Source organism: Myiozetetes cayanensis, unplaced genomic scaffold, assembly GCF_022539395.1.
Source record: "Myiozetetes cayanensis isolate MyiCay16 unplaced genomic scaffold, myiCay2020 scf14, whole genome shotgun sequence".
Taxonomy (NCBI): Eukaryota; Metazoa; Chordata; class Aves; order Passeriformes; family Tyrannidae; genus Myiozetetes; species Myiozetetes cayanensis.
Genome location: NW_026087048.1, coordinates 435,629 through 448,331, shown reverse-complemented (window position 1 = coordinate 448,331; position 12,703 = coordinate 435,629). Strand labels below are relative to the sequence as shown.

Here is a 12,703-nt window from a genome sequence, read left to right as displayed (position 1 = left end):
CAGGGAAAAAATTTAATGTGATGTATTAACTGTTTCTTATCATAGTAGATAATCCTGTGTATCTTCTCTTATCTATTGTACTTTAAAAAAATGCTAATTTATTAAATAAGCCTTTTTAAAGACTGGAATCCAAATACTGCACTGCAGCTGTACAACAGATGTTTGTCCTTTTTATGGAAAATGTTTGAAACTTTGATACGTTTTCTGAAAGTTGCAAGCCTCGTTTCCCGCTAGGGTAAGTGTACTGCCTTAGGGACATCCTCCTTAATGGTTTTACACAGCAAGTTCTTGTCTAATCTGCATAAAACTGTGCTTTTGCTCAACATTTTCTCAGAGAAGAATGGTGTGCCTCTTGACAAGAGGAGTTACCTGGGCCTGTCCCCTCCTAGAAATGTCATTCCTTGCCCAGTTCCCCCTGTTGTCGCGAGTCTCCCGGAGTGGGGCGAGGTTGTTGGGGCTGTGCCAGCCCAGGAGAGCTGTGCTGGCAGAGGTGCCCAGCCTGCAGGGCAGCCCTGGTGAGCTGTGCTGGCAGAGGTGCCCAGCCTGCAGAGCAGTCCTGGTGAGCTGTGCTGGCAGAGGTGCCCAGCCTGCAGAGCAGCCCAGCCTGCAGAGCAGTCCTGGCTCTCCGGTGTCCCTGGGCTGCTCCAGCTCCTCTGGCCTCCTTAGCACAGCTGGCCTTTCCTAAGGAATGACCCCGTTTGCTCTCAGAGCTTAAGAATCCCCCTTCTCAGTAGGATGAGGTTTGAGTTTAGCCCTGTAAGTCCTAAGAACCATCTGCCCAGGCGTGTCTGTTTGCAGTTCCCAGCGCAGTAACTGCTGAGCTGGCCTTTCCCTGCTGCCCTCCCTGAGACCAGGGCAGGAGGTGGATCCTGGAGACACTGTTCTGGCCTTGCCAGTTGTGCAGCTCCCTCCCTGCTGCTGCCTTGGCTCTTTGTAACCTTTCACACCTGGCAATCTTCCAGCAGTCAGTTGCCCTGTGACAGCTTCCCAGAACACTCCTCCCTGGAGCAGCCCTCGCCTGCTGTATCTGGACAGCAACTGTGTCTAATTGGCTGTTCCGGCTGAGGGGGTGATTAGCCTGGACAAGGGAGGAAGGGAGAATAAACTCAGTATCTCACTAACACTTTTCAGGCTGCATTTACTTCTGCAAGAGCAAACAGGGAAACCTTTTTAGGAGGGCACTTATTTTAGGCATTTACAGGCATTTACATGTTCTTAGGTGGTTCCTAGGAAAAACAGCTAGTTCTGGAGATCCACAAGGATCTGAGTCTGTGTGGTTACAAACACTGTGCTGGTGGTGACCAGAAGTGTTACACCTGCCATTTTCAAGTATCAGAACATGCTCACTAGAGGAGTCCAAAGTCAGCTGTGTGGCTACTGTTGCAGTTTTAATGCAGCAAGTAGGTCACTGCAACTTTGCGTGGGTGTGTCACAGGAGTGCAATTATACTGAAGGCGAAAAGGTTCTGTTAATAACATAATCTGTTAGCTTTAAAATATAAATGTCTAAAACCAGGAGGTCCTTAGATCAGTTTTCCTGTATCAGGATTTAGCTTATATTATTTTGGGGTGCTGGTGAGCACATCTAGAATGGTCTTACACAGCATACTGAATGGAGGTGTCTTGCTCTTTCTGACATTTAGGTGGCATGCTGGCACCACACTCTGGAAAGATTTTATCTGGTTTCTGTTTCTGCCCTTCAGGGAGTACCTATTAGCAAAGTTGCCCTGATGTTTAAAAACAAAGGATGGCGGCCAGGCCTCCTTAAAGTTCTGAAGGGCCTCTTATATCCATATTTACATCCTTCTCCTTGTGCCTGAAAACACTGGGAGCTGTCTGCTTGGAAATAACTGTGTGTGCATAACTTGTGTAGGGAAGACCAAGAGTTAAGGTGTAACTGAGTTCTGATGTGAGGGGAATCCTGCTCGTGGGCTGGCTGTGCACTGTCCTCTGAGGGGCACAATGTTGTAGCAGAGAATGACTGTGGATGGCAGGGGCTGTGGGCACCACCACCTGGTCCAGCTTTCTCACCTCAGGCACCAAGATTAGATCAGCTTGTAATGAAGGTTGCTACAGAGGAGTAGCATCCTAAAAATAAAGCACTGGTGGGTCAAAATGAAGTATCTAGCTGCTAAAATACACACTTCAAGTTACAGGAGTATAAATGTCTCTAACTTGTTGCCAGGTGATAGGAAATGTTCTTTTAGAGCAGTAGTTATGTAAGAACAATACACACGGTAATTACTGTTTAAAATGAGCTTTAAATGTATGGAATAGTTACAAAGAGGACAGATACTAACTTTATACAGTTAAGTAATTTGCACAGTTCTGTGCATGTGCTGGAAATACTCAGCAGCATTCAGTGACATAAATTGGTATTGGCAAAGAGAGTGTAATCTGTTCCTAAGGAAATGCCTCTATTTGCTGAACAGGGCATAAGGGAGAATAACTAATTAAGCTGCCTTACTAGAATAGAGATTATTCCAAGTCTCTCTGTGAGGATCTCAGCATTAATCAGTCAGGTAAATATTTTCTTCCTCATTTTTATTAGTGGATGTTTGGGAGACAAGAGTTAAGGAAAAACAGAGGGAATGGAAATTTTCACTCATCACTGTTTAGCAGTTTAATTCTGTTTTGTCTCTAAAATAAAGCTATAGAGTCTCCAAAGGAAGGAAAGCCAGATGGGTGTGGGAGGAAGTGGAGGATGGGGAAGTAAGGGTAAGCAAGCTAGGGAAGTCTTAAGTTAGGCAGTGCAAAAAAAGAAGCATTTCACATTCCTTAAAGGAAAGGAATTATTTTGTTCAAAAAATGACAACAAACAGTCAAACTGAAAAGTTCTGCCATTTTTTAGGCACTACAGTACTTGACATTAGACTGGGAAAATAAATCTGAAAAGGTGAGGCATTAGATGTTATGGCTGTGAGATGATGGATAGTGTTGCTCACCGTCCCTATGGATCTTGGCAGTGCACCAGAGTGGCACACACCCTCTATCTCCATAAATGTATCTCCATTTTCTGAGTCCCTTTCTCTTTTGGAACTCCCTCAGTTCTTTTCCTTCAGGAAGCCTTTTTGAATGAAAATGAGAGCAGTCTCAGAATCACATGCTCAATCAAAAGAGAAGGAAAGTTATCTCAAATCTTGTTTCCTGTGCAATCAAAACCAGCCTTCTCCTACGTCACAACACTTGGGATGGAGGGGAACTTTTTTTCCCTAATTGTTATGAACAATAATGTGAAACTCTTAATAGTTTTGGACAAATGGTCCTGACCCTTTCTAATGTGTTCCCCAACTCTATTACCTTGCTCTAATTGTTTATACAGATCACAAAATTGGTAATGTCTCAAGGCACAGGGAATGCATGGGAAGATACTGTCTTGGAGTGGGTTGGAGAGTGTGAAGAAAACTTATTTCAGAAGTGAGTCACAGAATGGTTTTGGTTGGAAGGGACCTTAAAGCTCATCTACTTCCAAGCCCTCTGCCATGGGCAGGGACACCTTCCACTAGCCCAGGTTGCTGCAAGCCCTGTCCAGCCTGGCTTTGAACACTGCCAGGACTGGGGCATCCACAGCTTCTCTGGACAAAGGTAAAAGGTATTTTAAAAAACAGAGGTATTTTAATAATTCTCTTAATGCTTAGGAAACCTGTACTTAGAATCCAAACGCATTCTTGTACAAACGAGGATCCTGATACATAAAAATTTACCTGAGCTTTTGAAAGCTTTGTAGTGTTTCCTCTTGTGCAGACTCCTTATCCTCAAACCAAATCAAGTATTCTGTACAGCTGGTGTTGGGATTCTTACAGAAGGGGAAAAGCAGTTCTCAGTTAGACAGTTCATAGTTTTGCAGCTGTGAGAACCTGTGTGAGGGCTAGGCCTGGAAGATTTATTGCCTGAATACTTATTTTCCTGAGAAGACTTCCAGCTTAGGAGGATTAACAAATTCTGTTTGTGGGACTTGATCTGGCCCTGCTTGCATGACTTTCTGCTGCAGGTGTCTGCTTGGAACAGGAGCTGCAGGAGCAAAGGAAAGCATCCTCCTTCCAGGGAGCTCAGGAGAGCTAGCCTGGCTTGAGGAAGCAGGGCTGTGCTCCCTGAGCACATCTGGAACAGGACTGGTCAAAACTCTTCTGCAGGAGCACTGGAAATACCTTGGAGCTCTTGTCCTTGGTAAAATTCCTGTTGAAGTGGAGGGTGTGCCCTGAAAGTTATCATTTATTTTTCTCAGATAAGGGTTGAACAGGGGACACTGACATAGGGAAGTGGCCTTTGTACTATGAAATAACTGCTGCCATTGTGTTTACTGCTTTTAATGCATGAACTTTCCAACAAGCAGCCCATTCTCTTGTTATTTGTCTGAATATCTAGAGCTTTACACAATTGTAAATTGGCAAGGATACCAAACATTTTTCAATTCGATATGAGAAGGCTTCCTGTAAAACATGTTTGTCTTCCAATGTAAGAGCTTTCCACTCAGGGCAATAATCTGCTGAGATCTGTGGAATGTGCTTGTCTTTGGAATCTTTAGGACTATAAAACTACTATAGGGATTTAGTGAGGAATAAATGGAAAATTAATATGTCTTTAATGCTTGTTTAATATATATATATGAGCAGAATATTTCTAAAATGTAAAAATAAAGATAGTAGCAGGATAAATATATCACTCTTTTAAAGAAAAGAAATAGAGGTCTTTAACTGTTCCATCCATGCAATACCTGGTGTGTTTTTTCTATTCTCTGGAACCCCTGGAGGGATTTTTCAGCTGCTGCTTTGTTTACGAGCACAGCTATGGTGTCATGTTTTTGGGGAACCAGATCTGAGTGGTTCCATCCCCCCTCCTGCCATTTTATCCCTCTTAACACAGCACACCCCCCTCCCATCTTTTTCAAATGTAGCAAGTAAATGACTGAGATTTCAGCTGCTGCTTTCAAAAATAGATTTTACTGTATTTCTATTGTGTTATTTGGCAGCACAGTAGAATTTTTTTCATGTCTTGCAGTTCATCCTGAAGCCTTGAGAGTGGATCAGTATGGTAAAAGGCTTTCAGCTTTCACTCCATACATGAGCAGTAGCTGTGCTAGAATCAGTTAGTAGTGAAAAGCTACACAGAAAAATGGAAGTAAAAATGTGTATGTACAGAGATCTCCATTTTGTTTCATTTTGAGTGGTGACCAAAAGTAATCTGTTAGAAGTGGCCAGATATTGTTGAATAGTTGGCTTCTTCAGCTTTGGCTTTTACCCTGACATCACAAGATTTAATAACATGTGCATGGCTTCCAGTTATTTCATGATAGTCATTAAAAATGTTACCAGGTCCTGGAAATAAGCTTGTAAATGTTCATTTGACAGGTCCTGCTGTTTCCCAGGACACTTGTGCTGTTTGGGTGCTCGGGGGGGTTGTCACCCTCAGAATGTTCTGTCCTCTGTTTGCTTTTGCAGTTTCCTTGTAGAGCTGAAAGTGTGGGGAGAACAGTTAAAGAAACTGTTGTTCTAAGGCTTGAGAGGAATTTTTTTGTTAGGGAGCGTTTGTGAAAGATGATTTTCAGCTCAAGTTAGTCTATTGTCATTTCTGGTTTTATAAATAACGAGGAATGTCCACATCAAAAGCCAAAGTATATAGAAACACAGCAAAGGTTCCATAATGCCATATATATATTGCATACAAGCCAGTACAAGTTCTCCATGCAGAACTCATCAGAACTGAGCTCTCAGGCTTTTCCCCTCTGCCCCAATGCTGTCATTTCTTGAGTTCTGTTGTGCAAATCTTTCTTTTATGGCAATCACACCAAGAAAACTTTCTTCATTAACAGAAAGCAGTTTCTTGGATGCACAGAATATGTTTCAAACATAGTATCCTAAACTGCTACACCATGAATAAATGTGTAATTGTGTTCCCAAATATGTAAAGTCATGAGAAGTTGAAGGGAGGGAAGAAAATAGGAAAAATTTTAGGTGATAATAATGTGGGCTTGTACTTTGTCCCTGATTAAAAACTATCCCATGCAATATCTGTATCTGAACATGTAGAACAGAGTTCTGTGCTTTATAGCCTTCTTTTCATCAAGTATTTTCTTTAGAGATAAGGCAGGTTCATTGTAGTAAAATGGAGCAGCAGATATTGAGGGAAGAGGGCAAAGCTCAAGACCCCTTCAAGTCCTGCAATTTGGAGAATAACTGTGCCAGTCTCTACTTGATTTTTTAAAATTCCTGAGTGTCATTCTCCTAGATATTAAGCTTTTAGTCAAATCTTTTGTATCTATTAGTGACTATCTACATTTAAAGAGAGAGAAACTAGAGAGGTTTGACTCTATTTTAAGTCTAGTCTCTAATTCTAAACCATTTGCTGCACTCAACGTTAATCTCAGGAGTCTTGGGGGAAGAACCAAGGGACTTTTGTAAAGGGATGTCACATCAAAATCCTCCTGGTCCAGCCAACAACTTTGTGCAAGAAATATCTATCAAATGCTGTTAAATACTGATACCAAATTTTAGTTCAGGAAGTGGCTGAACTGCTGAAAATGATGCTGGTAAAATTCCCTTCAGTGCTTTGTGTGTCTCCCCCCCTTGCCTAAGCGTGGATTGGTGGCTGCTGTCACGAGCAGAGTGCTCAGCTGGACCTGGGGAAGCACGGCCATCTGTAGGTTCTTAGGCTGTATTGATAAGTACTCTTTATTTTTAAAAACACACTCAAAAGCCCAGTTACAGATGAGATTTTGCTGTGCTGTGCTCACTGCCTGTGTGTTGTGCTCTGCTCTTTCTGTTCTCCTCCTTGTTTCTCTGTTCAGCTGGGCAGGCACAACACTCCACGTCCTTGCTTGGCTCTCTGGATGCAGAGGGTCACGTTTAGGGCTGCCTGTTGCAGTCTGACCCTTCTTGCAAAGACTCAGTCCATCCCTCAGCTGGTCACTCCTGGTAGATGGTCATGGTATGACTGCAGTGTCTTCCTCCTGCAGCCCCTGCTCCAGTGTAGGCTCCTCCAGGAGCTGCAGGGAGGTTCTCCTCACCCCAGTAATCTTCCTTCAGGTGGCAGGGGTCTCAGCTTTCAGTCTGTCCCCTGCTGCAGGGGGACAGGGAGGTCTCCCTGGGCCTCTTCCTCCCTCCTCCTGCCACACTGACCTTGGAGTCTGCATTGCTATCTCATGTTCTCCTCTGCTCTCCAAGCTGCAATTTCTTCTGCGACCCAGATTTCTCCTCCTGTGTTCTTAAACGTTATCACAGCAGCCAGTACCGTTGGACAGCAGTAGGGAGCCCATCCTGGAGCTGCCTGTCAGTGGCTTTTCCATAGAACAGCAAAAGCTTCTAGCAGCTTTTAATCAAAACTATTTCTATGGCCCCCTATTACCAAAAATTCAGCCACAGATATCAGTATGTGCAGCTATACATTCACTCAGATAAAATATGGAAATAAAATACTAGAAGACTGATTTTTAGCTTTTCAACAGCTCTGCATACTTAAGGGCAGTATTTTTTTTGTCTATAAATAACAGAAATGTTTCTCTCCTAGGTGTGCCTTGCAATAGCTCATTATTCTCAGCCAACAGATCTTCAGCTTCTCTTTGCATTTGAGTATGTTGGGGAAATGTATCATAATCTAGGTAAGTATGAAAATACTTTGATTGTGGTTTTTTCCTACTTCGTAATATGTGTTTTTAGTAAGACTTCTGTCTGGAACCAGTGGCAAAAAGTATTTGAGGCTTTCTCCAGGGGTAACAAAATCAGCTTGTTCTGCACCCAACTTCTTACTTATAATGGTTGTAAGTCATTCATTGTGATAGACATTAACGACCAGAAATCAAAAGAAATGTCTGTCCTGTCTGAAACAAAGCCAAAGTACGATGTCAGCATGACTACTCCTATTTCTCAATCCACACTTCCATCTTCCTATTGTATGTCTGCATCAGTGCTGTAGGTAGCCAGTTAATCTCCCATCAGGCAGGCTTGTTCACCTGCCCTTCTTTTGGGAATAAGTTTCTCTTCTGGTGGTATTGCAGGAGGATTTGTGCAACTTGGGACTCCATACCTTCTTTCCTAGAGGCTTACTAGGCAGTTCTTACCACTCAAAACCTCCACCACCCCTGCTGAGCTGGAGCACACCCTCTCTGCTCAAGGCCAGTCTCCACCTGAACCTTGTCAGTTAGGTAAGCCTGAACCAGATCCTTTGGAATTGATTTGTAGTGCGATGCTGTGCGGTCACTGCGAGTGTTCCCCAGCCCAGACACGCTGAGAGCCTCAGCCCTGCCTGACAAGCCTCCCTCAGGGAAAGTGCCATTGCTGGAGTTCTGTGGTACTGACACATTCACCCAGCAGCTGGCACGAGAAACCACTGATCTGCCTGTGACCAAGTATGACTGTTGTGAATTCTGAGAGCAGGCCTCCAGATTTGCCCAGAAATGCATGTTCTCCATGCAGCTGGCTCCGTGCCCGCCCTGTGCGTGCACCAGAGCAGCTGTGCATGTCGTCATGTTGCACACACAAGTACACAGAGGATTCCTTACCCCCTGAAACTCCGGCGGTTACCGAGGGCCACGTACTGTAGTGTTATAAAGGACTAGGGAGGAAGCCGATTTGCAGATAAAATTGCAGTACAATGGTAGTCTGTCACAAAGTTGCCTTTACTCTGTCCTTAAAATACCATTTTCTGTATGGAAAAATACCTAGTGGAAGAATTGCATAAGGTGGGTAAAAACGTTCCTCTGGAGCAGCAGACCAGAATGGCAAAGGATGGTTGTTCTGCTGTCCTGCAGCTGCTGCAGAAGAGAGCTGGGAATACTTTTGGGTTTGGGGGTTGTTGTTATTGTGAACTCTGGGGTTTGTAGCAGAGATCTCTGGCCTTGCTCTTGCAATTCCAGTGCTGTTTTATGACTCTCTATCCCTGCTACTCCCAGTAAAGTAAGAGGTGAGATCCTGTCTTTGTGCTCCCTGTGGAACATGAAAAGCCTGCATTGCTCTGCTGTACATCATTTTTTTCCCAGGCTATACTGGATAATTATATATCCTGCTATTGAACAGGAAAATTGTGACATTTTTTGTTAACTATCATATTTCTCTGCTTTTGTCTTTGAAGAACTACTTCTTTCTGATTTTAGTCCAGTTTTCTTCAGAAAAACATAAATAGTCAGAGGATCAGTGCAAGAATGAAATGGATAGCTACAGAAACTGCACAGTCAGGGAGATGTCAGCAGAGCCCTGACGCTGCTCCTGCTTTGGCTGGGCAGGCTCCTGCATCTCTCCAGGCTAGAACAGCCAAAGATCAGCGCTTTCATGGGGGAACTGAGAGAGTTGTCTCAGTTTATTCCACTTTCCTCTGAAAATTTACTTCCAAGGAAGTAAAATTCCAACCAAGGAACAAAAAGCAGTTTCCTTTGACATTGCTGACTGCCTCCTTGGAACCTACAGAATGATCAGCAAAGGAGATCCTTCTGTGTTAGCAGTAAACTATAGAATCTCCTGGTCCCTTGCCACAAAATGGTAGACCATCTTTTTTTGTGGATATAAACATATATACATATGTATAAAAACATATTTTGACCTGGCCTTCCATTTATTTTATTTGCTGTTAATACAGCAGTCATTTAAATTGGTGAAATTATATAAGTTTTATTTTTCTTTCTTCAGAAGGTACCTATTAAAGGGTAGTCTGTAAAGGCTTCATGTTTTTAAAATGTGAATTTTGGCATATTGAAGAAAGAAATTGTGTGACTGGAGATAACACTTGTTCCTGAGTGTTAGTATGCGTCTTGCTTTCTATCAAGCAGCACAGCATATTTTATGTTTTCTATTGAAATTGCAGGGAAAAAAATGCATTTACATCTTCATGTGTCACCAAGCTGTCATTACATCACTGCTTTCTTGTAATGCAAGAATAGGTGATATTAGTCCCAATGCTAATGGCTCAGTCTTGCACTTAGGAAGGTGAGGGGGTAATTTTTTTTTTCTTTTTTTTTTTTGATGTGCATTGATGACTTTTTTCTTCCTAGCAAAGGTGAATGGCATAGACCCAGGAGGTGGTGGCAGTGGCATCGGCAGCACCAGCGCTCAGCAGACACCTTTGTTTGAAACCTACTCTGACTGGGACAGAGAAATCAAAAGGACAGGTGCATCCGAGTGGAGAGTGTGCTCAGTCAACGAAGGGTACATGATTTCTACTTGGTGAGTTGCTCTGGGACTCCAGGGAAGGGAATTGCACTGCCCTGTCCTGTCTCCTCTGCCACCCACGCACTGCACCTCACAGACGTGCTCTCTGGAGAGGCCCCCAGCTGAAATATCCTGCAAGTCTTCTCATTAAAGGAAATGTCATCTTTTGGCATCTGTGGCTCTCGTGCTCTTGTCCTTCCCTGTGGAAAATCCACGTTGCTGAACAGCTCCGTGTGAGCCGTGCCCGTCCCTCACAAGGACAGCACTGTAGGGGCTGGCTGTGGGGCAGGGTGACTGAGCTGGGAACACAGCCCTGCAACAAGAGAAAAGCTGGGAAAAAACACTGGGAAAAGTAACCTTTCTGTATTGTATTTTTTTTCCCAAGCCTTCCAGAATATTTTGTGGTTCCATCTTCCTTAGCAGATCAAGACCTTAAGCTATACTCCTACTCTTTTATTGGGAGGCGAATGCCAGTAAGTGTTGTCTTTATTCTGTTACTGATCTTGATCATTGTACAATATTGGTCTTAAAGTTGTGTTTGCCACTGAACAGAGTTCTGTGTAGCATTAACAAAATATTTCTACAGAATAACACTAACCTGCACTATTTTGTCGTTTCTTCTGTTTCTTTCCCCATATCAGTTGTGGTCCTGGAACCACCCTAACGGGAGCGCCCTTGTGAGAATGGCCAACATTAAAGATGTACTGCAGCAACGAAGGATTGATCAAAGGTAAGTGATGAGCTGAGTTATTCCTTCATCAGAGGCTCAGGAGAACACCAGTGGTGACTGACACACAGCAGGGATGGGTCATGGAGAGGGTATTTGCTTCACAGTGTTGTAGTGTGGGGACTTTTGAGAGAGTGTTCTCTGAATATAGTTCTGGCACAATTTCTGTTCAAGGTCCAGTTTCAAATACTGAATAACTTCTCAGATTTTAGGGTATGTTTATTTTTTTAGGCAGCAGGATTTACTGATAAAGGATCAGATTTACTGTAACACAGCCTACATTGGTGGAGATTTTCTGACCTGCTTCGGCAAGACACTGGGAACATTGGGAAATACAGTTCTGTAGATTGAGTGCCACAGTGCACTTGGTAGTTCTGTGAAATATTTGACATTCACTGTCCTTGATGAAAGATTGAGCCTTGCATAAGTACTTTACTGACTTGGTGGTTTTTGTTCTTTAATTTGTAGAGTGACTTTCTGTGGTAGTGCAAACACCTGCATTGTGGGAACTGCAGCTCTGAGTTTTATTTGAAACCTTGTCAGATTTCCTGACTTCATAAGCTTTATGTACGTTCTGTTTATTTAGCATAGATAAGTCTTATTAAAAGTGATGGAAAATTAAAAATTGAATAGAGCTATTTAACTGTCATTCAGCCTCAGATTTTCATTTCCCAAATGCATTGTTTTAATGTTCCAGCATTTCCATTTCTTTGTTTTGTAACTAGCACATACCAAAAATCTCTGAGTCATTAGGTTTATGGCAGGAGCAATATATCTCCCAGATATCAACTAGGAAACTTTTTTTTTGAGAATTAGGTGCATGTTTTACGTGGTTCTAGTTTGCAGTTAAAGACTGTGGCTCATTTCTTGACAGACTGTTTCTTTCCTCTGCAATAACGAACCTGCTGATTCTTTTCCTGACGTAGGATTTGTAATGCCATAACTCGGAGCCATCCCCTGAGAAGTGATGTTTACAAATCTGACCTGGACAAGTGTCTGCCCAGCATCCAGGAAATCCAGGCTGCACACATCAAACTCAAACAGCTCTGTGTCAATGGTAGGCTGGACTGGCCTTCTCTCACAGTGGTTATTTTCTTGAAATGCAGAGAATTCGAATAGATCTGGCTGACAGGGACAGTTATCTGAAGTTGTTCTGCAATGTCATTACTTTCCCTGTTGCAGAGCCTTTTGAAGAAACGGAGGAGAAGTGGCTGTCCTCACTGGAAAACACTCGCTGGTTAGAGTACATTAGGTTTGTACCACTAACGAGGGGGTTTTAATGAGCTGGGGAAAGCTTTCAGCAGTGTAAATAAGCAATCCATCATTTGGAAGATTCTCTGCTTTAATATATGAGTTATATAGAGACATATGTAGATATCCCATTGTTGACTGTGAACCTGTTACATTAACTGTTAAATCCCTTTCCTTTCCTGTCTAGATCATTTCTGAGGCATTCTGCTGAGCTTGTCTATATGATGGAGTGCAAGCACGTCTCTGTAGTTCTACAAGGTAATGCATCACAGAGCATGCTGTAATTCTGAGCATTACTGTGATAATGGAGAGAACCAGAGTTAGATAAAATCAACTGTAATCTTTGTACATAAACCCCATCACTTCGAAATATGTTAGTCATTTGGGGAACTAGAAAGGAAAATCACTTTGTTATGTGTCTGAACTGTAGTACAGTCCTTAGCATCAAAGGAATATTTTGTTCTTGATGGATGCACTGTTGTGCTGAGTACTGCAGGAACCCTTTCTCTACTGTGAGCCTCAGTTTAAGAAAAAAGAAGTGTGTTTTTCTTCTAGTTTTTTTTTAAATGACGAGAACAATTACAGCAACAAAA

The 12,703-nt window shown here is 42.8% G+C and overlaps 1 protein-coding gene across 3 annotated transcripts in view; it reads left to right on the top strand.

Annotated features, from left to right (window-relative positions):
• MTMR10 (myotubularin related protein 10) overlaps nt 1-12,703 on the top strand; it is a 35,879-nt gene that overhangs the window by 16,459 nt on the left and 6,717 nt on the right. For all 3 annotated transcript variants that reach the window (XM_050309306.1, XM_050309305.1, XM_050309307.1), the window contains 7 exons: nt 7,503-7,593; nt 9,976-10,147; nt 10,518-10,605; nt 10,774-10,862; nt 11,786-11,916; nt 12,042-12,111; nt 12,298-12,368. In XM_050309306.1, the coding sequence (XP_050165263.1) occupies nt 7,503-7,593; nt 9,976-10,147; nt 10,518-10,605; nt 10,774-10,862; nt 11,786-11,916; nt 12,042-12,111; nt 12,298-12,368 (712 nt within the window). The remainder of the gene's footprint in view (nt 1-7,502; nt 7,594-9,975; nt 10,148-10,517; nt 10,606-10,773; nt 10,863-11,785; nt 11,917-12,041; nt 12,112-12,297; nt 12,369-12,703) is intronic.